The sequence below is a fragment of the Carettochelys insculpta genome, chromosome 4, assembly GCF_033958435.1.
Source record: "Carettochelys insculpta isolate YL-2023 chromosome 4, ASM3395843v1, whole genome shotgun sequence".
Classification (NCBI taxonomy): Eukaryota; Metazoa; Chordata; order Testudines; family Carettochelyidae; genus Carettochelys; species Carettochelys insculpta.
The window spans coordinates 124383137-124408894 of NC_134140.1; the positions used below are offsets into that span (position 1 = coordinate 124383137).

General features: G+C 43.3%; 1 protein-coding gene across 8 annotated transcripts in view; it reads left to right on the plus strand.

The window, feature by feature from the left end:
* LIN54 (lin-54 DREAM MuvB core complex component) overlaps nt 1–23482 on the plus strand; it is a 71275-nt gene extending 47793 nt beyond the window's left edge. For 6 of the 8 annotated variants that reach the window (XM_074993700.1, XM_074993699.1, XM_074993705.1 and 3 more), the window contains 9 exons: nt 7059–7275; nt 8986–9059; nt 9255–9452; nt 11370–11461; nt 12823–12894; nt 15244–15346; nt 16077–16214; nt 16391–16593; nt 19963–23482. In XM_074993700.1, coding sequence (XP_074849801.1) covers nt 7059–7275; nt 8986–9059; nt 9255–9452; nt 11370–11461; nt 12823–12894; nt 15244–15346; nt 16077–16214; nt 16391–16593; nt 19963–20164 — 1299 coding nt within the window. In that variant the 3' untranslated portion in view covers nt 20165–23482. The remainder of the gene's footprint in view (nt 1–7058; nt 7276–8985; nt 9060–9254; nt 9453–11369; nt 11462–12822; nt 12895–15243; nt 15347–16076; nt 16215–16390; nt 16594–19962) is intronic. The other 2 variants (XM_074993704.1, XM_074993703.1) reach the window with 2 other exon arrangements.
* The last annotated feature ends 2276 nt before the right edge of the window (nt 23483–25758 follow it).

The following is a 25758-nucleotide window of genomic DNA, read 5'->3' on the forward strand; positions in this document are numbered from 1 at the left end:
TTAGTGGTGAGCTGCTTTGCTGATCTTCTAGAAAACTATCTGCTTAGGAGCATCCCACATGAGGCTCTCACTGTATTTCAGCCCAGCAAAGTGTATGGGCTGGTTATTAAAAAGGACTAATATAGAGTCATGTGTTCTAATTGCCTGACCTCAGAGTATTGATCTTCTACAGTTGTGTTATTGGTAGCTGATCAGCAAATGTTGTTTTACTTACAGAGACAAAATGGCTTGATGTTGTTAAAGATCATATTTTTAGCTACATTGAATGTTATTCTGGAATGGCAGTTCAACTCTAGTGGCTGTTTCCTGATAATATATTATGCTTCAAACTAAATCTGTAACCAAAATGGGGAAAAATGAGTTTTCTTCCAGACAGGAGGGGAAAATTATCTCTCCATCTCTAATGTAAATTAAGCAGGTTTAGTCAAAAACAGTGAAGAGTATATTTGCATACTGAGACAATAAGAGAAGCAAATTGCTTGAAGATCAACCTAGACATCACGCATCTAATGAAGCAGGTCTTTGCCCACAAAAGTTTATGCTCCAAAATATCTGTTAGTCTATAAGGTGCCCCAGGACTTCTTGTTGTTTTTGAAGATACAGACTAACTCGGCTGCCCCTCTGATACTAGACATCATGGCATCTACACACCAGAGACCAAAAAGCAAGGGGGAGACACTTTGTCAGGAGGTATACTTCAAAGGATACATTTCAGAAGTGAACTGGCCTATAAGAAGGGAGAAATACATGTTTATCCATTTACTGAGAGAACCCCTTGTAGGATGTACGTGAATCTTGGAAATCTGATTGCAAATGAAACTGAATACTACCAAGCTTTACAGAGAAGTTTTAGGCAAGATACTATTTTAGACAAGATTAAATTGCTGAGGTTGTTTTCATCTTGTAGAAGCATGTTACAATTGTTATTTTGTTGGTAACCACATCTATTTCTGTTAGCTTGGAATCACTTGAATCTCTATTCGTTTTCAAACTTATTCTTGGTTTTACTTGTAAGTTCTTCTCAGTGTTGTAATACTAAAGGGTGAATCCTCAGGTGATCTACTTGGTATTCTCGGTGAGCATGCAGCGATGGCTTGGATAGCATGCAGAGAAACATGCTTTCAGGGTTTTTTGGGACTAGGGTGCATAAAATGTCACCTGGTTGGCAATGCTTTGGAGCAGATTGTTTGGTCAGCTAGCAAAGTAGAACAGGGGGAGGATGCCATCTACGTTAGTTCCAAGAAGCCTTTTTTTGCTGAGGCAAAGGGGTAAAAGAGTCTCCCGTTGTTCTGGGGTTCCCAAGAAACAGTACAATACCAGTGATTCAGCCTGGTCTTGACAGTTTTGTGTCTCCCTTGCATACATATTTGATTATATGACCTGTTGTTTAAGGGCTTAAATATACCTTTGGTGGCATTTGCAGATTAAATCCTGCTGGCTTTTACAATCTTTGCTTAATGAACTATTGGTTATTGGTTGGATATAAGCAGTCAATGGACCATAATTAAATCACCTGAACATTACAACTTTCAGGATCTGATCAGGGTTCATGGAAACAATGAAAGGCTTTCCACTGTCTTCTGTGGGGTTTGGATAAGGCCCTTTGAAAATCACACTTTACATTTCATAGGCTTGGCCTACATTAGGAGATTAATTTGAATTTAGATGACTTGGGTTGAATTTGTAAAGAATCAGTCCATACTACAAGATCAATTTAATCAACTTTAAGGGTTCCGAAGGTTGACTTTTGTATGCCTCTACTTTTCACAAGGAGTAATTCCAAATTTGATCTTGCATGGTTGACCTCAGGGTAGTGCAGAAGGTGTATGACGAAGTTTGACATTCTTGGCCTCCTAGATGTGTCCTACAGTTCCCCAGTGTGACCACTGTGGTCATCACTTTCAACTCTACTGCTCTCCAGATGGGCAGCAACCATTCCAATAAAATTTGAATATCATTTCCTGTTTGGCCTGCGTGGTGAGTGGATCACGTAGCACATCTGGACATGACTTCTCAGGGTCACAGATGATCGCCACTGTGGAGCATACAGGAGATCCAGAACCTCATTGCTGGGGTGGGAGGGGGCGGGGAAATGAATCTGTTGGGAAAAATACAAAACATCAAAAGAAACACAGACGTATATGCAAAGATCTCACAGGGCATGGAAGAAAACGGCTCCACTCGAGTTGCCCAGCAGTGTCATGTGAAAGTAAAAGAGGTCAGGCAGGCGTACCATAAAACAAAGGAAGCAAACAGACATTCTGGGAACATGCCCCTTCTATGAGCAGCTGCATGGGTTTCTAGGGAGTGACCCAGCCACTGTCCCCAGCCGGTCTGTTGATACCTGTGAAGAGAGTCTGCAGGAAGCCTCTGGCAAGAGCAAGGAGGACATGGTGGATGAGGAGGATGACAGTGGTCGGCACGTGAATGGAGCGGCTGATCTCACCGACATCCAGGAGCTTTTTGTAATGTTGGATCTCATCCCATCCTCGCAGGACGTTTCACAGCCAGACCCTGATGGCGGGGATGGCACAGCTGGTGAGCTCTCATTTTTAATCAGTGGTTTAAGGCAATGGGATGTGCTCTGTGCAGGGTGCTATACCTAGACAGCCCAGGGCCTCTGGATCGGCTTGTGAAAGTGTCTGGGATGGAGCACCAATCATCTATGCACAACTCCATAAAGCTCTCAAACAGGTGCTCTTTAATTCTTCTCACGAGGTTTATGGGGAAGCTTGCCGTATTCCAACTCCTCGATAGGACACCTTTCTGTGCCGAACCACCAGTAAATAAACTGGAGTCATGGCACTACAGAGCAGTGCAGCAGGTTGACCGGCCCTGTGCCCACAGTGAGTTAGCATTCATTCCTTACCAATTTTTTTTTTATTCCAAGCAGACTAGTGTCACATTTGCATCCTGGAGGAAGTAGGGGTCTGAGTATTAAGCTACTATATGATAGCACAAGCTGCTCTGTCATGCCTGGATCACCTTCTTCCTTCAGTAGGGTGCTAGATGAAGGGAAATTTTAACTGTCCCAGCAGAGCGGGGAGTAGAAGCACCCCATGACTGCAAGAGACTCAAAGCTCCAACAGCACAACTGCACTGCCATGGTTGACCCTCCACCCCGCTGCATTTTCTTTCCCCTTGTCTTGCGGGGAAGGGAATGGCTCAATGCCCCAGCAAAGGGGGAGGAGAAGCACAGGGTGATGGGCACAAACACAGTTCCTAATACTATTCTGACCTCCTCCACTTTTGCACAGTTGCAGAAACTGCTTTTGCAATCACAAGCTTTGAAGGCATGTCCCCAGTCTGTGCCTTACCATGGGTGGAAGCGAACCATGTCAAGCAGGTCCCTTAAGATCTCTGTAGTGCCTAATACACAGAGGTTGCTTAAAAACTAAAATTTGTCCTTGCAAGGAATACATCCCTATTGTGTTTCACAGTTTCTTTCATGAGATTCTTTTGTATATTAAACTTATCTTCAGTAAATGTGTCTCCTTAATGTCTTCCTTCATTTATGTTTTGTTGCAGTGTTCTCAACAGCAGCCTCTTTGACCACCACTTTCAACTCCCCACTTCCGTGAGCTGTTAGAATGGCACAGATCTGCAGGAGAAAATGAGCACTGGAAAGACGTATTGCTAGAGCACATGGAAGCTGCCCTTAAGGACAGGGCGCAGTTAAATGTCTGGAGGAGAACCACTCTGGAGGAGAGACAAGCTGGTTGGGATGAAAGGAGAGTTCTCAGACAGCGTGACTTGGAGACCCAGGAGGAGATGGTGCAGTTGAAAAGGCAGCAAATAGGGCACCTGCTGTGCCTGGTACAGGAGCACAGAGCCCTGTTGCAGCCCATGGTAAACCTCATGTCCTCCTCACTCTGTTCACTAATCTCCCCATCTTTGGCACCCCAGAACGTAGCCCTGCATTCCACTCCCAGGGACTCTTCTGAGAGCAGAGGGTTGACATTCCCCCACTGTGATGGCAAAATGCCCTTGCTTACCCACCTCTGCAGCCATGCCACAAACTCCTTTATTGTCCCCTGAATAAAAATAATTAAGCTCTCACAATCAGTGTCTCTTGCTTGTGTTCCATGGAGGAGTGCATGGGGGCGGGAGGGGTTTACAGGCTTTAAAGTCAAGCATGCATCATTTAAGAGGCACTTGACAGACATGACTGTCATGTTGCGATCTGGTTGTTCATAAAGCTGTTTTTTCAAAGCCTCTGTGATTAGCAGTGCCCCTCGCTGTGCTATCCTTCTTGCTCTGGTGTCTGGATGTTCAGAATTACTGGCCAGGTGATCTACCTCAGGTTTCCAGCCTAATATGAAAATTTCCCCCTTGCTGTCCCATAAATTAGGAAGCACACAGCAGTTTGCCACCGTGAACGGAATATTTTTCTTAGCTGAGGTCTAACCGAGTCAGGAGGCTCCTGAATCTGGCTTTTAAAAAGTCAAAACCACATTCTATTATCATTCTGTACTTGCCCAGCCTTTAGTTGAACTGCTCAATACTGTGGTCCAGGCTGCCTGTGTATGGCTTCATGAGCCAAGGGAACAAGGGGTAGGCTGGATCACTGTTGGCATCTCCACGTCTCCAATGGTAATTTTCTTATCTGGGAATATAGTTCCATTCTGCATCTTTCTAAACAGACCAGTGTTCCTAAAGATGTGTCCATCCTGCACCTTTAATGTTGGTGAAATGTCACTTGTGATCCACCAGTGCCTGCAACACCATGGAGAAGTACCCCGTGACGTTTATGTTCTCTGTGCCCAGGTGGTCTGGTTCCAGGATAGGGATGTGCGTTCCATCTATTGCCCCTTCGCATTTAGGGAATCTCATCATGGCCAAACCATTCACTATGTCCTGCACATTTCTCAGAGTCACTGTCTTTTGTAGCAGATGGGTATTAATTGCCTTTGCTACATGGATGACAGCAGCTCTCCACTGTAGATTTGCCTGCTCTGAATTTATTGCCCAGTGACTGGTAGCTGTCAGCCATTGCAGGCTTCCAAAGAGCAATTGCCACACACGTCTGAACTGACAGAGCAGGTCTCATTCTGGTATCGCAGCACTTCAGGGCAGGGGAAGGCAATTGACAAAATTCCGTGAAAGTGGCCTTCCGCATGCAGCAGTTTTGTAGCCACTGCTGATCATCCCAGACCGGCAGAACAATGCTGTCCCACCAGTCTGAGCTCGTTTCGTGGCACTGGAACTGGCGTTCCACTGTGTACAAAGCATCGAGTGCAGCCAGCATCTCCCTTTTCCTCCTCCCTAGCGTCTCACATTCGTATATGTCGGAGTTTTCAACCCCCTCATGGCTGCTTAGACTCTGCAGCACAATACATGAGGTGTCCCTGGTACTTGCCACAACTGTTTAAACGGCATAGGTTCCATGCTAGCCTTACAGTGGTGTCTGCATGGGCATGAAAAAAGGACATGAAAACCCTTTCTGCTGTTGCTTTCCAAAAGGAGGGGGAGGAGACAAGTGCCTTATGGGATTCTGACGACACACAGCCAGAATGACCTGCAGCACATATTTTTTCCATTACTCAAAGGGACAGAAACCCACAGTGCAAGATGGCAACAGGAACTGTGGGATAGGTACCCAGAGTGCATTGCTGGCAAAGTTGAACCTAGCCATGGTAGTGGGGGACACACTCCATTGACTTTATTTGCCAGTTTGGACATGCACCTTCGATTTTACAAAATTGGGTGCCAGAAAATCGACCTTAAGAATTTCAACCTAATTTCCTAGTGTAGATGCACCCATAGAGTAGCAAAGTTGTTCGAATGCCAGTCAGCCCTGAAAAACAGGAGAGGAAATTCTCTGCTCACAGGTAACAGCACTATAACAGCACTTACAACTGTCTCTGTGTTTACTGCTGTTGTGTACTCTGAAGTGCTCTTGATGATTAAGGTTAAAGCACAAAATGAACTTTGAAATACCCCAGGAAACAGCTGTCTCATAAAACCCATTGAGTGGGTTTATACTTCCAGGAGAAAATAAGGAGATCTGGACCTTTCTCCTGTTCAGAACTGTAGCTGCTGAAGGTTGAAAGATGACAAGGGAGAAGGCAGTCAGGCTGGAAAATGAATTGAAATCACCCATCTAGACAAGATAGGCCCTGGTGCAGGTCAAAATTTTGGCAGTGGGACTGGTGAGGAAAGAGCAGATTTTAGAAGTGTTCTGGAGAAGGAAGCAATAAAATTTGTAAGAGCCTGGATGGGAGGAGAGAAGGAAAAGAAGGGAGTTGGAAGATGAGGAGGCTGGTTAAGTGAATGCTTGCTACTCAGTTTGTAGATGGGGAAAAGCCTGAAATAATGAAGTCTCATGTGTTCTAAATATACTGCTGTTCTCCACTGAGATTTCACATGCATTCTGGTTACCACGTTCCTTTCCTCCTTCCTCTCCTGTTTTCCAATGCTCTTTTTGCTGTGGCTTCTGCTAGTGGTTTCAAACTTGTTTACCATGTTCTCCACGGTTTTCATTACTTCCTTTTTGTCCTTAGCCAGCCCACGACTTCGAAACTTTAAGGTTTACAGCCTTGTTCCGTTTTCGGTTGGAGGCTGCTTGGTGACATGTAGGATTCTGATACTGACCTGTGGAATGGGATACTGCACATATACAGAGCTGAGTGGTGGAGCAACAGTGCAAATGTGGGATATCCACTTCCCCACAGACTGAAAAATCATAAAATCGATTTTGGTTTTATTCACAGTAATTTGGGAAAAACTCTCAAACTGCTGTGTAGTTTTTTGTTTGACGTTGGTTCTTGATTGAGGGATGGTTGGTTTTGCTTATATATAATACTAGTTTATTTGGGAGTCTGATATAATGGATTGAGAAGGGAACTGAACTCCCTCTGCCCTTCTACCAACTCCCTCAGTGCTTCCTCTCTTACCCTTGCTGTGCCTGTGGTTTTCATCTGATAAATGTGTGATATGCTTCAGGGAGGTGTGGGAGTGTGGGGGTTAATCAGTTGTTCACTAGCAAATATGGGGAAAGAAGTGGTGATACCTCAGTACTGCTGTCAGGTAACTGTGCTGCCTATGTTGTTCGACAGGCTGTCAAGTCAGCAGTGCAGACCATCACTGTGGGAGGAGTGAGTACATCTCAGTTTAAGGCCATAATTCCCTTGGCAACGGCCCCTAATGTTCAGCAGATTCAGGTACCTGGAAGCAAATTCCATTACGTCAGACTTGTCACAGCCACGACAGCGAACAGTTCAACCCAGCCAGCCAGTCAGAATCCTAGTACCAACACACAGCCTCTTCCGCAAGGTCAGTGATGTCAAGTTGTACCCTGTTGTGTCTAATTTAGGTTTGTTAAGCACTGACAAATAAAAAATCCCTCACAAAGGGCAAACAAATGTCCCAGGATATCAATCTCTGGCCCTGGCCAGCTGCACTAATTTGTACCAGGCCCTGGGTTTGAAAAGCTCTATATCCCAGTACCAGCTCCGGGACGTGCGTGGAAGTGACCTGATGTTGAGCTCCTCGTTCCCTAGCAGGCCTGCCGATGGGAGAGGCTTTTGTGCCAGGGCCTGGACGTTCAAAGGGGCCCAGAGTTCCTGGCTGCCATCTCGCATACTGCAGCAGCTGGAGTCCCAGGCCCCTCTGTTAGCTGGCAGGGGTGCACTGTCGTCTGGGCAGTGCTAAAGGCTGACTGCCCCTTCAGGCTAAGGCCTCATCCCTTCCGGGGAGGGGGGTGCAGAGCTCAGGCCCCCCACACCTTGCCCGGGGCACACAGTGGCTGTTGGCTGCATTGTTCCCTAGAGACTGGCTCCTAGGTTGCTTGATATGCTGTTGTTCCCAGGGGAGAATGTCAGCTACTTGTCTGCTTGTTGGCTAATTCTTCCACCTCAGATACGCTGTCCACGTCCTAAGGTGAAACCTGAGCAATCCCGTACATGCCTCAGAGAGCTGATGTGAGGATTAATGAATGTTTGCCCAGCATGTTGAGATCCTTTGAGAGGGAGTGATTTAGAACTGCAAATTGTCCCTTGGTTTTACCATGCATGTTCTGATGGTGGCAATGGAATGGACAGATTTTGATACTTTTTCTCCCCTTTGCGTGTTTACACGCCACTCTCGTTAGTGCCAAGAAGAGCTCTGCATATAGAGTGATGACAACTGTTGGTCTCAAATATGTGCAGCTCACTAGGTGGAGGTACTGAATGTTTAGTAAATATGTTGGCGTAAATGGAAGAGGCAAAGGGAATGAGTGGGTGAAAAAATTAGGGGAGAAAATAGCTGGCTAGAGTGTCTTGTTTAAGGGGAAAATGTAAGATCCAATTTGACCCTAAATGTAGACTTTGTGAAAACAAATTTTTACCAAACTTTAAGACAATGATTTTGAGCAGTTGCCATAAATGTATATTGAATTGTTCCTTTGGAACTGTGTTTAAATTCTCATTAGAAAATAAAATCCTGTAATGTTTTAGTTCATACAAAAGCTAGTGACCTATGGTAGGTTTAACTAATAGTATGATAAATTGAAAGTGAAATAGACTAGAACCAGAAGTTAAACTGACAAGTCTGTTTCCAGTTAGTTTTTTACATTTCTTTCTTTACACTTGGACAATCAGCAGTGTTCCCTGCAAGTTGTGCATCTGGACAGCCACACAGGAAAGATTTAGGTGCCACCCAGCTGATTAGCAGAGTGATCACACAACAGTAAATGAAATAAATAGTGTGGAAGCCAAATAAAATGTTACAAGCAGTGGTTTTTTTTTTTTGTGCCGGCACTTGGCAGCGCCAGCCGCTGGACTGGCTGGTAGTGAGAGATTGGGAGCTGGCTGAATACCAGAAAAGGCAGTGGTTACAAGCATAACCTAAATATATTTATGAAAGCAGCTCATTCCACTGTCTTACACGCAAGAGTAATGATTTTTCTGTGTATGTGAAAGAAAATATTTTAAGGATTAAATTTTAGAGATGTTCTAAATGCGTACATGTAGTATGACATGTGACATTGTTTCTTTTAACCAGCTAAGCCGGTGGTTGTGAACGCAGCTCCAGTGCGGATGTCTGTTCCAATAGTTCCAGCTCAGACTGTCAAACAGGTGAGTTTAATATGACATCAATATTCTAGTCTTATCTGAGCTGGCAAATGGATGTCAAAACTGTGGAGATAAATTATGATGATTTGAATTATTTTGCATGGATTCTTCAGAATGCTTTTTTAATTCACAGCATACTTCTGCGGAGGATAAAGTATCATGTGTTGATGGTGCCATAAGGATTTCTTCTCTTTCCAGGTGGTGCCCAAGCCAATCAACCCAAATTCACAGATCGTTACTACAAGTCAGCCACAACAGAGACTTATTATGCCAGCTACTCCACTGCCACAGATACAACCAAACCTCACTAACCTCCCACCTGGCACTGTGTTGGCACCAGCACCTGGCACAGGAAATGTAGGCTATGCAGTTCTTCCAGCTCAGTACGTTACTCAGGTATGGTGTATAGCATGGGGTTAGATGGTGCAATTACAGACATGGTTGTAGAAGGCATCCTACGTTCGTGCTACTGAGACGACTGAAAAAGCCCAGCAGTGTGTTCAGAGATTTTTGTCGGAATGCCGTGTGCAGTTTACTGGTAGAAGCCTTGTTATATAGTTCTTTCTGCTTGGCCTGCCCTATGTAGGTAAAAAACGATCTGGAACAACACAGTAGTGCACAAATGCTAGGAGGAGAATGACACAACAAGACCTTTGTCCTCGACAAAGAAGCAGTGGAAGAAAGGCAATAGGCCAGGTTTTCTGAAGTTTCCAGCACTCACAGTTGGGACAAATTTTTTTTAAAAGAGCTCTTCCTATCTTTTGGCATCTGAATGAAGTCAGATTTCCAGAAGTGCTCTGCATGCAAACAGCTCCTATTGTTCTCAGAGGGGACTGCTGGCTGCCAAGCACTTGAAAACACACACTCACTTCATCTATATTCCTAAAAAGAGCTGTTTGCTGCAGAGCTCTGTTAAAAATTTGGCCCAGTGCAGAAAAATAAATGTACCCTGAGCCAGCAATGAGGAAAAAATACAAAGCCAAACTGCCCGGGGCATTGTGATAAGCTGTGTGCCAGGAATCTTCCTGTGCCTTGTGCTTCCTAACTGAAGGGCCTAGCTCCAGAGACCTCGCTGCTCATATTTCTTCCACTTAACTCACTGTGGAAGGTACAAGAAAGTATGAAATGATGTGCAAATCAGCCCTGGGTTTTTATTCTTGTTTAAATTGATTCTAAATGGACTATGACCTTGCAAGTTGTTTTAGTGGCTTGGGTGACTTTTCTCTGATTCATCTCATGTAGCACAGGTGGAGTCAGGGCCTTCCCTCCCAGTGCTGGTGTCCTGCACAGCCTGGCACTGGGGAGCTGCTCTTTCATGGCAGGATAGGGCTGCAGGAGCAGAAGCTGTGGGTGGTAGGAACAGAGTTGGTTGCTAACTCTCATGGACCATATGGCATCTGGTCTGTCTGACTGGGAAAGTTGGCAACCTTAGGCAGGAGCAGGGCTGGGTGGGAGACTCCTCTGACAGCTTTAGAGGAGCAAGCAGGCAGTGTGACTGCAGGGCAGAGGGCGTCTGCGCAGCCTGCCAGAGGGAAGCGGTGTTCTGAAGGGGAAGCCGCCATTTTTCTCCAGCTGCTGGCTGTGCAGCGACCCTCTGCTGCTCCTGAGTCCTCCTGCCTGCACTCCTGTCATTTGCCACTCCCTGGTGAGTGGTGGCCCGGTCAGAGGATGGGGCTGGCTGCAGGATCTGGTGCAGAGCCCGTAGGTCTGAGGGGCCAGCAAGGGAGATGGGGTTGGATGCCACTGGAGTCCCATACCCAGCTGCATAGGGCACCATACAGTTGGTGCCCGAAATGTCATGGTGTCCTGTGCAGCTGCATGTTTTGCGTATTGATAGGGCCAGCCCTGGGTGCAGTGACCATGTACCAAGATCCACTCTATAAAGACAGAAAATGGAACTTATCAAAGAGGTTCAAACCATTTGTAACTCCAAGCTCTCACCTGGCAGGTGCAGGCATTCTTGCAGATAGCTGATGTACAAGGTATTTGTAAAACACTTAAGCATCCCTCTGACTGCAACTTATTACATAATGTGTAAGTGGCTTACAAAAATACAATCCAAAGGTTCTCAGACAAAATAGATAAAAACATAATGTAAAATGATCAGAACATTTCTGCTGAACACAGAGTAACCCTTAAACTACTTAGGCCTTGGGTATTTGTGAGACTTTCATACCATTCCCAGACCTGGATTAGGAAAGATCATGATACACATAGCTGTTTCAGCAATGCTTACAAGAACCTGTGTGCTACAAAGCCTTTGTATAAAATTGTAGAAACTACAGAACATACATTTACTCTGTGTTTTGTTAGCTACAGCAGTCATCATATGTATCTATAGCAAGCAACACTGGTTTTACTGGAACATCTAATATCCAGAGCCAAGCAAGGCTACTGTTTAATGGGTGAGTATCCTGAAAATGCTTTATAAAGCTTGCCACAACATCCCCCTAAAATATAGTGAGACCCTTGTTTAAGGATTTGGGCTCTTTTTAGGAAAAAGTAGCAAGGTGTGGTGGGGAGCCTGCTGTGTGTGCTGGTTTTTTTTCTGGGTCCAAATAAAAAATATTTGTTTCTGTGGCTATCAAACCAGCACCTTTTACCATGGCTGAACTCGGTCAAAGTCAAAAATTTTGTAATTCCCCACCCTCTCCCCAAATTCAATAGTAGGAGTTTGAACAGAGAGCCAACCAATGGTTATTTCACATATGCATTGCCCGAGCACATGGGAACCTTGGGCCTGCACTTTTATTTGAAATGGATTGGAGCAGGTGGAGATTAGCAACTGTGAAAACGCACCCAATCATTTGGGTGTCTGTGTATTAATTTGGGAACCTAACTTCAGAGTCCGTTAAAAAAGAATCTTAGCTTTTTAAAAAAAAAAAACAAAAAACAAAACAAAACAGAAAAAACCCCAAACTTGGCTTAGTTCCAAGCTAACACATTGAAAATGGAAACTTCAGATTGACATGCCTCTCCCTCCTCCCACTCAAGCTGAGAAATTTTACCCCATTCTGCTGAGCATGACTTTTTCTGGCAATCTTACATTTAAAAGTGTTTGCTGTGATTAAAATACATGCAGAACAAACCAAAAAAAACTGCCTGAGCCAATCCTGAACCCACAGAGGGACACCCCCCACAATAAATCTTTTGTTTTCAACTGCTGGGGTACCTCAGGATCAGAGGGTCACCATGTAGGATCAGGATATAGCTGGCCAGGTATGATCATTGAAAAATCCTAGCTTTCAGTGGTGGGTAAGGCTGATCTCTGACACAGAATACTCCTTAATCTAAATTGCAGGGTTCATACGCCGTTTGCCCCTTGCTCGTGTCTTTGCTCATCTAACACCGTCACTTTGAATTAAAAATGGCAATGAAACGACAAACATAACTTGGATGAAGGGAGACAGATGCTCCGAATTTCTCTTCTACAATAGTGGATTTGATTAGGGCCCAATGGAGAGTAGTCTTTATTCAGGGCAATGGCTGCAACATGCTTAGTTGCACTCTCCTCCCATGTGGTCCGCTCCTGGCCTTCAGTCCTTCCTTTTTTTCACTTTAAGCAATAACATCCAGCCAGGCTCATAGCAATCACCTATGTCATCCTTGATTTTTACCTAATTGTGTTTTGTGATCAGTAACACAGGTGTTTTAAAGCTCATGCTATTGTAGGAGGGAAAATATAGTTTGGCTAATAGGATTTCAATGGATCATCATTCTGAACTTAAAAAAGAGAGAAGCCAATAATAAAATGGTTATTTTCCAGAATTATGCCCTCTGAATCTGCAAACCGCCCCAGGAAGCCGTGCAATTGTACAAAATCGCTGTGTTTGAAACTGTAAGTGTATTTTGTGTGAAGTATTTTCTCTTCAACACGTATGTTGGTGCTTTGCCAAAATTAAACAGCAATGTTAAAGTAACTCTAAAGTTTGAGGTCTACATATGAAAAGGATTCCAGTGTCAGGCTCTCAATCCATCCAGAGATCATCCTGCCATAAGCACCTGTGATACCTAATAAGGCACACTGGGTTCTACTCATTGCAGTTTTCTAAGTTTCTGAATCTCATGGCTTCACTGGTGATAGTGTCATGGGAATGCCGGGGTGGACTGCCCACTGGCATTTTAACTGGACAGTAGAAGTACCAGTGCTAACCTGAGCCTTATCTGCATGAAGGCTCCCTAGCATAACTGAGTCACATCGATTTTTCCATCCATTGGAGGCTTTAAATACAAGTAGACAAAGCCTTAAACTGTCATTTAGTGAAAAAGGAAACTCTTACCAATGGAGCTGGGAGGCTGCTTGCGTCCTATGTGATGTCTCATGGAGTCACAGAAGGGACCATCCTGATCATCTGGTCTGACGTCATGTACACTTCAAGCCCCTGAACCTCACCCACCTACTCATGCAATAAACCCCTAACCCCTGCTTGAGCTACTGAAGTCCTTAAATCATGGTCCAAAGATTTCAAGTTACAGAGACTTCATCATTTCCACTATGGTATATCTGCAAGTGACCCAGGCCCCGTGCTGCAAAGAAAGGTGAAGAACTCCAGGGTCTCTCCCAATGAGACCTGGGGGAAAGATCCTTTCTGAACCCAAGAAGCATGGTGATCAGTAAGACTCCGGGAATGTGGGGAAGGCCTATCAGCCAAAGCCCTGGGAAAAAGTCTCTGTGCTATCTCAGAGCTCTGTCCATCTAGTGTCCCATCTCCTGCTATTCCACTCCAATGCCTTTGTCAGTCCCTGCTGTGTTATGTGATGCTGTTCAGTTTTGGGATGATGCCACAGCTTTTCACATTGTACAGTGTCAGGAGCATGTGCTGTAATTAGTTTGTGTCTCCCTACTCCTTAGGCAATGAGAGGGTATTCAGAGTGGTTGTGCTATTGTTAGAGAAGCTGATATAACAGCCATCTTTGTGTAAGTTAGGAAGTCTGTCACCTGCCAATTTTAGGTTGTGTTTAATGTAATGCGTGTCATGTTCCTAATGTGTGCGCCCACATACTTTTGAGCTTAGAAATGTTTATCCTATTAGGACAAACTAGTCATGTATGGTTAGTTTTCTTTTAGACATCTCACAGCCTCCAAAATTGTTGTTTAGAGAGTGCCAAATGTGTGCTAGACAAGAGGTTTTCTCATGGATATTAGCTCTGATTCCCAAGTGTTCTGTGGCATTTAAAGGGGAGAAAAGATGATGGTGCACTTTGCATTTCTGTAACACGTGGCATCTTCAAAGCATTGTACAGAAATAAATTCAGGCCCAGTCCACCGAATGATTTGTTCCAGGTACAGTCATTTGTGCTGCTCAGACACTGGTACTGTGTGGTGTAATCTGCTAATGTAAACTGGCTAAGCTGCCATTTGCTGCAGGAGGATTTTCCTTTGCTTGCACATGCGGTAGTCCTCCCTGGACACCTGTGTGGCAGGTTAGGTGTCTCATTTGTATAGTTTTCAATTTATTTTTAGATAATTTCAGATGACATCCAATACCTCTGCAAAATCTGACCCTCACTGTTTCTGTGCCTTGGATCCCCATTTTTAAGACTGGGGGAATACAGCGCTTACCTACCTCACAGGCATGCTTTACATTTTTTGAGGTGCTGAGACACCACGGTAATGCAGGCAATAGTAGTACTAAAAATACACAGCTACACAATCAGCTCTTCCCTTAAGAACCTTTGTGATTTCTTACTCCCACCACAATGCATAGAAGAAACATCCCTTATACAGTCCGTTCAGCCATATGCCTAGACTCACCTCTGCCCCAAAGCCTGCAGTTCCATGGCTTTTGCTCGTGACTAATCAGATGATTATCTGTGACTTCCCCCTCTTCGTGCCTTTCCCTGCTCCCCACCTCTTCCTCCATCTTCCCTTCCTGCCCTTCTTCACCATACCCCAGTTAAAAATTAACAAGCGAAACCAAAAACTTGCTACTACTGCAGTGGTGCTGATCCTTGGCCATGATACTTGCAGATTGTACCCTTGTCATTTACCTTAGTTTGGGTCTTGTGCTAGGTCATAGATTATCTCATTCATGTCTGTACATTATATGGCCCAAGGGGGTCCCCATCCCAACAGGGGCTTTTAAGAGTTGCTATGGTAAAAATGTTTGTTGTGGCTGCTGCAACCACAGCTAGTGTGATACCTGAATACCATGTTTGTAAATCCCTCCTGGGTCTCCTATTTCAGGTACTGCGATTGTTTTGCAAATGGTGAATTCTGCAATAACTGCAACTGTACCAATTGTTACAACAATCTGGACCATGAAAATGATAGACAAAAAGCCATAAAGGTAAGGAGCTGGTTGTTTCCTCTCCTTTCAAGTTTGCTACACAGAAAACCACATCACAGTGTGTTTATTTCAACATACTCAATGCTGCTACTGAAATGGAACAGTTTGCCTCTCATTTTATATCTCTCGATAGCTGGGGCATAAGTAGTCACCTTTTCCAATTGGATGAGGAAGAGAATGTCACCTACCTACTCCAGCATAATCTTGGGCTTGTACTTCCAGGACTAGTCATTTAGATCAGGGGTGCACAAAGAAGGGGGTACAGCCTCCGGGGTGGGGTGTGACATTTTGTAAGTGGGGGAGCAGCGCGATTGGCTCTCCACTACCTTGTCAGCCCTCTGCTTTCTCTCATGCAGCCTCCATTGCTCCTTTTGCCAGGGACACAACCCCCACCCCCTCACTGGGCATATCAGAATGTGCGGAGGCCCTGGGTCAAGTGGCAGGGGCATGTGGCAAGTTCCCAGCTTAGTAAGGTACCATCCTGGGGTTCTCTCCCAGAGCACCCCCGCCTTTGGGGCATCCCCTGGAGCCCCTCCAGTGCTCCCTTCTGAGCATCCCGCCCCCCTCCCCTAATCCCTTCCTGTGGTCCTTCCACAGGTTGGGGTATGGAGGGGGGGCAGCTAATTGCAGGACCAAAAAGCGGGGCCTGACTTAAAAACTTTGCTCACACCTGCTTTAGATCTTACTCCCTGAATGTATTGTGACACACCTTTTGGATCTGCATTGATAGGCCTGCCTTGATAGAAACCCTGAAGCCTTCAAGCCCAAAATAGGGAAAGGAAAGGAAGGGGAATCAGATCGGCGGCACAGCAAAGGCTGCAACTGCAAACGGTCGGGATGTCTCAAAAACTATTGCGAATGCTATGAGGTAAGAGGGGCTTTCTTGTCTTGAGAGAGAGACGTTGGCTTTCTCCTTTCTACATGTAACTCATTGCATTGTCCCTAATTAAAACTTTTAACTATTTATAATTTCTATGAGCCAAAGTGAGAAAATAAAATAATATTGTAGACCAATCACCCTTTTTCTCTTGTTGTTCTGTGTAGGCTAAAATCATGTGTTCCTCGATATGTAAGTGTATTGGCTGTAAGAACTTTGAAGAAAGCCCAGAACGAAAGACTTTGATGCACTTAGCAGATGCAGCAGAAGTAAGAGTCCAGCAACAGACAGCTGCAAAGACAAAGTTGTCCTCTCAAATCTCAGACCTATTAACTAGGCCGACCCCAACACTAACGAGTGGAGGGGGGAAGTAAGTTAACAAATTCCATTCTCTTGATTTGGCGATTACACTGTGTTTGTGATACAGGTATCTTGCTGCTCTTTTAGGCCGTGTCTACACTAGCCCCAAACTTCGAAATGGCCATGCAAATGGCCATTTCGAAGTCTACTAATGAAGCGCTGAAATGCATATTCAGCACTTCATTAGCATGTGGGCGGCCGCGGTGCTTCGAAATTGACGCGCCTCGCCGCCGCGCATCTCATCCCAACGGGGCTCCTTTTCGAAAGGACCCCGCCTACTTCGAAGTCCCCTTATTCCCATGAGCTGATGGGAATAAGGGGACTTCGAAGTAGGCGGAGTCCTTTCGAAAAGGAGCCCTGTTGGGATGAGCCACACAGCGGCGAGGCGCGTCAATTTCGAAGCGCTGCGGCCGCCCGCATGCTAATGAAGTGCTGAATATGCATTTCAGCACTTCATTAGTAAACTTTGAAATGGCAATTTGCATGGCCATTTCGAAGTTTGGGGCTAGTGTAGACACGATGTTAGGGTGGATCCCAGGAAGCTAAAATTACTGCCATCTGTGACATTTATATTAATTCTTTTGGTGGCTAATGTTTAATATTTGTGTTACTCTGTGTGTGTGTGTGTGTGTGTGTGTGTGTGTGTGTGTGTGTGTGTGTGTGTAATTACTGCCATCTTTGACATTTATATTCATTCTTTTGGTGGCTAATGTTTTATGTTTGTGTTACCCTGTGTGTGCGTGTCTCTGTGTATGCTGGAAGGCTATAACAATTGGGATTCCACAGGGTGTCAGTTTTGGGGCCAGTTTTGTTCAATATCTTCATCCGTGACTTACATAATGGCATGGAGAGTACATTTGCCAAGTTTGCTGATAACACCAAGCTGGAAGGTGTTGCAAGTGCTTTGGAAGATAAAGTCAGAAATCAAAATGATCTGGACAAACTAAAGAAATTGGTCTGATGAAAATAGGATGAAGTTTAATAAGACAAATGCAAAGTATTCCACTTAGGGAGGAAAAATCCACTTCATACACACAAAATGGGACGTGACTTCCTAGGAGGGAGTACTGCAGAAAGGGATCTATGGGTCATAGTGGATCACAAGCTGAGTATGAGTCAACAGTGTGACACTCTTGCAAATAAATAAAAAACCAACAAACAAATGTGATTCTGGGATGCATTAATAGGTGTGTTGTGAGCAAGACAAGAGAAGTCATTCTTCTGCTCTACTCAGTGCTGATTAGACCTTACTGGAGTACTGTGTCCAGTTCTGGGCTCCACATTTCGGGAAGGATGTGGAGAAATTGGAGGGGGTCCAGAGAAAAGCAGCTAAAATGATTAAAGTTCTGTAAATTATAATCTCTGAGAGAAGATTATTAAAACAATTGGGTTTGTTTAGTTTGGAAAAGCAAAGGCTGAGAGGGGATATGATAGCAGCTTTCAAGTACTTAAAAGGATGTTTACAAAGAAGAGGAAGAAAAATTATTCTCCTTAGCCTCTGATGATAGGACAAGAAGCAATGGGCTTAAAATGCAGCCAGGAAGTTTAGGTTGGATATGAGGAAAAAATTCCTGTCAGAGTGGTTAAGCACTGGAATAATTAGCCAAAGGTAGTTGTAGAATCTCCATCATTCGAGATATTTAAGAACAGGTTAGATAAATGTCTAACAGGGATGATCTAGATGGTGCTTGGCCGTGCCGTGAGGACAGGAGACTGGACTTGATGACCTCTTGAGGTCCCTTCCAGTTGCAGAATTCTATGATTCTGTCGTACTCTGAGGGTTCGATCATACTTGTTGCTCTTTTATGGTAGGTTCTGTACAAGTGCATATGAATGAAACACATCGCTCTCCAGACAGAGTAAGAATGAAAACTTTCTGGAATATATAAGCTGTCTAAATTTGCAGTTGAGCTAGTTTCATAGTCAATTGCCTCATCTCCCAAATGTGTTAAGTTCTGTTGGTTGAAAAGAGAGGGAGTGCACGGCTGCTGCCCAGATTAGTAAAATACATCCCTTACAGAGATTTTGTATAGCACATTTGTCAGTCAGGATACCCTGGATCATTATGCCATTAAAATGAGTGTAAGTAAAATAAAATTAAAAAAGTACATGATACTATATAACGGGAGTGGCCACTTAAAGACTAGCAGCCAAAATAGCTGTGGATAGAGTGTAAAGAGTCATTTTATCTAGCTAGCTAGCTAGATATTATATATTTAATTTTGTATATCTATATATGTGGCTCAGTGCCCTCCCCCTCCCCCAGAGCCTGGCACCCTCAGCCCCTCTGGAACTCACTGGAGCCGTCACTGCAGCCACACACTTCTCCCTCCAGGAGTTGGGGCCCATGTGCAGAGCATCAGTAAACAGTCCAGGCATGCGGCTCTGAGCAGGAGCAGTGTTTCATTGATTGAAGAGCCAGGGGTTAGCCACCCCTGCTGTATACACATATCTGTGGTATAGGAAAAAGTGTTTTGTGGTATACAGTATCATTTGAAAAACAGTAATGAAAAACCTGTACCCAAAAACCCTGTACCAAAACGTATACACAGAATGAGAGAGTTAAATTTACACATGTAAGCTTCAATTTGCCACACTTCCGTGTTTAACTGTGTAAATGTAACATTCTCTTAGTGCAGTTTTCAGTTTCAAAACAGGTGTGAAATCCTAATCTTAAATCAGTTGATTCACATGATTTTCCTACAGCAAAAAATGATGTGGAAAATTAGCATTCTCTTTCTAACATCATGGCATTCGGCAGACTGTCTCAAAATGTACAGAGGCAGAAAGCAGGGATAACTGGCCCTTGCCAGTTAAATGTGAGAGCAGCCAGTCACATGAGGCCAGAGCATCCCTGACCGTGGTGGTAGTACCTCTTAGCCTCTGGTGGAACCTGACGGATGGTGTGACCTAGGTTAAGACTGCTGACTGCTTAAGCGCTGTCATTTAACTGGCTAACCATTTTAATCTCCCTGTTGGAAGCAGACACAAAATTGTCAGTGTTGTCTCTACAGAGTGATCTTTCCTGTTCATCTGTAGGGTTTGTTCAGTATTTTCGGTTTGGGGCAACCTCAGATATGCCCCAGAAACTGTGGAGCAGATTCATCCTGGTCACATCAGCCCGACTGAAAACTCTGAATGTGCTCTACTTCTGTTTGAAAGGAAGTAATCTTAATTTTAATTGATAAATTGATAAATACTGGGAAAACTGAGAGGTAATCAAAATTTTTCTTACTTGACAACATGTCCAGGTATACATAGATGTTGTTACAGGGACTGTCTAAAAGGCTTCCTTAATGTTTTGACCTTTACTTCAGAGAGAGTTTTGCATATAGTGCACAGGGTGTATAATTTGCTGATGTTTTTATTTCCATTTCAGATTGCCATTTACTTTTGTAACCAAGGAGGTGACTGATGCAACTTGTGACTGCCTGCTTGCACAGGCTGAGCAGGCTGAAAAGATGCGCAAGTCAAAAGCAGCAGCAGAGCGCATGATCCTGGAGGAATTTGGACATTGTTTGATGAGAGTCATTAATTCAGCAGGAAAGTCCAAAAGTGAGCCCTGTGCTATGAACTGCTGACTCTTGCACATGAGCCGTGGTAAATTGAACTGAACGTGACACTTAAGGCACAGGGACACTTTGGTTCACAGCAGAGGATTTAATATTTTATTGTTAATTTGGTGCTTGTTTTAACCTGACTTGCATAATATTGAAACAAGAAAATCTCTTATAATTAGGAATAGATTCTTTTAAATTTTAGCTAAATTCTCTTCTACAAATGACGATGCCTAAAGGTGAATTTTTCTTCCTGTTGTACAGCTTTTTTAACTTTCTTGGGTTTGGTAAGACTTAGATGTTTTCTTCCTCCCCCTTTCTCTAAGAAGATTGTTCAGAGAGCCTTTATAAATTATTATTATAATATATTATTTGCAGTGTATAGAGAGTTGCATCACTTTGTTCACATGGAAGAAACAGACACGGGCAGAAGTTTTTGTCCGTACACCAAGAAAATGGTATATTTGTGGAGGAATAAATATTGAAAGGAAATCTGTAGAAATAAGCATCTTCACAGTATTGACAACTTACCAAATGAAATAAAGAACATAGCTTCACAAGCGTGGGAGACAGTGGATCAGTGTTAAAGACCCAATTCAGCGAGGTCCTTAGGCACAAATAACATTAAACATGTGGGCAGTTGTCTTGGGACAGCTTATGTTTTTAGCATTACATATGTTCTTAAAATCATTGATAAATCTGGGCTTCAGGGCATAACTTTTAAAATGGAAAGTGTTTAAGTTTTTCTTTAAATGGTGACAGAAATGTCAGTACTGGCTTGGTAAATCATCTAAGATGGAAGCTGAAGGATAGTGGCTGGGCTATGCAATTTGAAAGAATTAAAAACAAGGCTTTAAAAGCAAGTTGTCCATCCAGCGTGTATCAGTAGATAAACATCAAGCAGGAAAGATGATGTTGTACATCTAGGGCTCAATCCTTGCAAGGTCCTGAGCATCCAGGTATCTCACTGAAGCCAGGGAGAGTTTGAAGTCCTTTGCATGACAGAGGGATGGAGCCCTTAAACTGGTAGAAAGTAAAATTGTTGTGTACATTTACACAGAAACTGAGATTACCGAGTTTGAAGGAACCAAACTTTGTGTTTTCCTAATGTAGGATGGATTTCAGACTAGTTGCATCCAAGTTAATCAGAAAATGTGTGAGGATCATACTCCGTGCACAGCTGTGGAACGTAGCCGATGTCTAAACTGATGTGGAAAATTGACCTGCTTAGGGTTGATCTTCTGGGGTTTTGTTTTGCACATGCGCAAAACGGTGCTTTCTGGAGTCAACGCTGACCCCGGAACTCCTTGTGAGCGTGAGGATTAAGGAAGGTCAACAGAAGAAACGCTCCCATCAACCTTCTCCCATGAGGACAGCCCTAGCAGTCGACCGCTGATAAGTTGATTGTAGCTATGTAATTGGTATAGCTAAAAATGCGTTATCAGCCATTGACTGCTATGTCTAGCGTAGACAAAACAATTGATAGCACTTTTCTAATCCTTGTGACTCATTTGGTTTATTTTTTAAAAAGTGGTGTTTAGGATTGCAGTTTGAGTCATGACTTGCAAATACACTTTTACGGATTCAAGGTCACCATCAAAACCAGATACACCTGACCTTTTTGGTTGTAGAATGGGGAAGAAATCGAATCAGGTCAAGTTGTTCACAGAAGACACTTGAGGATGGGAAATCTTTCTAGTATGTACTCCAGTCAGTCACAAATTACATGTAGCACGTTTACAAACTGTTTTAGCTCTGAAAGGAAATAACCATGTTTAAATTCACGAGCATTTAGATAGTTATCTTAATCCTCTTTGTAATTATCAATACAAGATTGATACATTTATTTTCCAAAAGGGATTTTATATTCTGTCCATGTGTAACTGTGTGTATATATTCTTTAACATATATTTGTGTATATGTAGCAAATACACATCTGCGTAAAGGGAATCTATTACACATTAAAAAGTATTTTTTTAATAATTAGGATCTGGATTTCTAAAATGTCAGTGTGATAACTTTAAATGTAGATAGTTCATCTTACCTTTAGTGACTCAATATAATATGTTGAGTAAGATTTGTATAAATGTAAATTTGTGTAAGTGGATAAAGTAATACCTAATCAAGTTATTTTTCAAACAGATTGCAATATACCTTCTTTAGTCTAGAACTAAATCCATGTTAATTTTGTATATATTCTGTGTCCTATTCTAAATTGCACCTTTTGTGATGTGTATTTATATGCAGTGTGGAGAAAATGTTTGTGAAACTTTGCATTACAGTTGTAGATTATGTATGATGGCATTGCTTGTGGAGATTTTGAAGGTGCAATCAAATGCTCTTAGTTCTACTTGTTTCAAACAAGCTTTCTGAAATATCAAGCTTGTTTTCTGCCTCTCCCTCCCCCTGCCCCCGTGTAGTATGTACTAAATCCTTTTTGTACTTCCTTGGCCATTTGCAACAAAATGCTAAACGAGATTTATGGCCAAGTTCATCTAATTATTTTAAACAAATCTGGAGTGGGGACAGAGGTTCATTTTCTAGTTCTGTTTACCTGAAAGTAGAAAGATTAAATTTATATTTACTAGACCTATTCAAAAACACACTTTTCTATATTGTAAAAAGTGGGCTAAATCACAAAGAAAAATAAACATTTATACTATTGTGTAAACATGATTTTTGCACTTTGTTCCATTAGAGCAAGCAAGAACATTAACGAGTATATTCAAGTATCTCGTTTATTAATTAGAGGCCAGGTTACCGTCAAAGTTGCATTCACCAAAGCCTCAAATCAGCAGAACAGTTTTTTCGTCATTAAGCATGTGATAAAATCATATTGACTTCATGGGATTAGAGCACATTCTCCAAGCGTCTATGTGCTTATATGCTTTCCTGAATAGGGATAGACTTAAATATGTGCTTAAAGTACTTTGGAATGGGGCCAAAAAAATTATATAAATGCACACAGCCAGGTAGGTCATTGGACTCAATGGGGTAGTTTCATATTTAGTTACCTCACTGCATGTGCAAATCCAGTTTCTAAACCTGTGGGGAGTGCACAAAGATAGTCCTTGATCCAATACACAGATCCAGTCAGGATCCCCATGAAGTTAGTGGGATTCCATACAAGTAAAAGAGTTTTTCCATACAAGTCTGATTGCAGGAGCAAGGGTAAAGTGTTTAAGGTCAGCTTTTGAAAATTGGGCCCTACGCATTTTACTGATTTAATTTTAAAATTACTGAGGAACATGTTTCTAAATATCTCTTGTAAGGGAACTTTACTGCATAAAAATGGGGAGTTTTAGAGACAAAGCATTGACTATTTTCTACACAATAAAACTATTTTTGGATTCTGTAAGTTCCCCTGGCTATTTCCTCTTGAGCTACTTTTATTTTATTTATTTATTGTGTGATCAGTGTTCATGGAAGTGAAAGATTAATACTCCTGCTAGAGCCAATGAGGTGCAGGTCTCCAAAACTGGTGCCTCTGCTTCTTCCCCCATTCAGCCCTACTGATACACTGCATTCCTGGCCATAATAAGGAGTATGAAGTACATGTCTCCCAATCCAGGCCTGAGCACATAGTCAGATATACTGAACTGTGCTATGAAGAGTTTCTGGACAGTTGACCACTCAGGACTAGAATGGACATGGTAAACATTTGGGACCTAAATCTAGAGCCAACTCAAGTGCAATGGTGGTTGTATCTGTTTCTGGGAGTGACTGGTGTGCTAGAAGCTTTACAAACAAAAAATTAGAGTGTAGAACAAGGCAAGGAAAGGGCACAGCATATTAATAAATTACCCTTTCAAACTATTTCTTGATGTAACTGCTTCTGCTCACTCTTTCTTGCCACTTTCCATTTAGGACTCAATGCATTTTATAGCCTTCTTTCAAAAGTTGTTATATTCCTGGCTGTCATGCAAACTGGTTTCTCTAGTGTCTACTAATGTATGGTCTATGTACCAAATCTTTGGCCTCCCACTTGTTCATTTGCTGTCCACAAAAACTGCAAGGGCCGTTCTACCAATATAACTCTCAGGTCTCCACTGGACATTCGTAGCCACTTTACCTAGCCGCCTTCACCTTGTCATCAGTTGTAGCAATTTGCATTAAGACCCTCACAACCTCTTTTCATTTCCTGTCACAACATGGCCATCCATTTGGCCATCTCAGCGTCTTCATTTCCAGAGTGGAAAGCCTCCTGTTTAATTTTTCTCGTGGTTGGCCAAGTCTCTGCTCTGCCAAGTAGAATGGGTCCAGTTCCCAATACACTTTTAACTCCATTGATATTTTTTTATTACATAGAACAGGTCTCAGCTGATGTCTTTTATGCTAAGTAGCTTTGGTATGATACTGGGCATCACTCGTGGGCACCATTGTCAGCTGACATTAATCCTAGGTATTTAAATCCTTGCATATGTCTAAACATTTTGCCTTTGATAGAAGGTCTGCCTCTCTTAGTTGTCATAGCCTTGGTCTTATCCTTGAAGGCCCACCAGCTCAAATCTCTTGCACTGTTCAAAGTGGGTTCACAGTCTCAGTCTTCTGCATACAGCATTAAATCATGCAAACGGCATATTCCAAGGTGGCTCCCTTCATATAATCCCACTTATCACATCCTGAACAACCACAGAATCAAAAATGGCTCAGTGCTAAACCTAGTCCGTCAGGCTTAGAAAGCCAACACGTAAAGCTCATCTGATAGGTGTTTGTGTAACCTGATGTATGTCAGATGTACTTCAGAAGGATAAGTCATTCCCCACAAGCAATGCAACCACTCAGCTTGACTGTTGTAATTGGGAAGGAGTCGCTAAAAATAAAGGACATGATTAAGTGGAGTAAGATGAGATACCTAAAATGGAATGTTGCAACAACCAAAAAAAGTAACTGGCAGATATGCAAAAAATTAACTGGAAAGGTTGTAAAGCTAAGGTGCAAATGGAAGTTTACAAAATCTGCCATTCAGGGAGTTTGACTTCCTGAAATGGTATTGGAATTATTCCGGATGAAGCCATGCAGAGGTATCCGAGAGCGCAGAGATGGACAATAATTTTTGATGGGGGTGAAGGCTACTCCAAGATTGCGATAAGTAGTCAAGGGCTGCACTTTCTGATCAAGGGTTTGTGATGGAGATTGAGTGCAGGAGGGAATATGGGTTATGGTACTGTGGGTGTAGGACAGGGTGTGGGGTCAGAAGGAGTTTGGGTGAAGCAGGGGATTGTGACCTGAGGTAGGGTATTGGGGTGCAGGGTCCAGGAAGGGGGTCTGAGTGCAGGAGAGGCTTCTGACGTAGTGGAAGGGTGTAAGAGGAGGTGTAGTGTCTGGGAGAGGGTTGGGATGCCGGAGGGGATGGGATGCCAGAGAGAGGCTCCAGCAGGCAGGCACTTACTTAGCTAAGCTGTTTCCAGCCAACAGCACTCTCAGGCAAGCTTCCCTGCGTGGCAGCAGCCCCAGGCTGCTCGAAGCTGCCTGTTCCATGTGGCTCTCTGCACTGTAGGGGAAGTCTTCACCCACTGCCAAGGCAATACCTCTCATGTCCGACTGACTGGAAACCAGCCAATGGGAGCTGAGAGAGTCTGCTGCACTACCTGCCCCCCCTCCCCAGCAAAATGTCA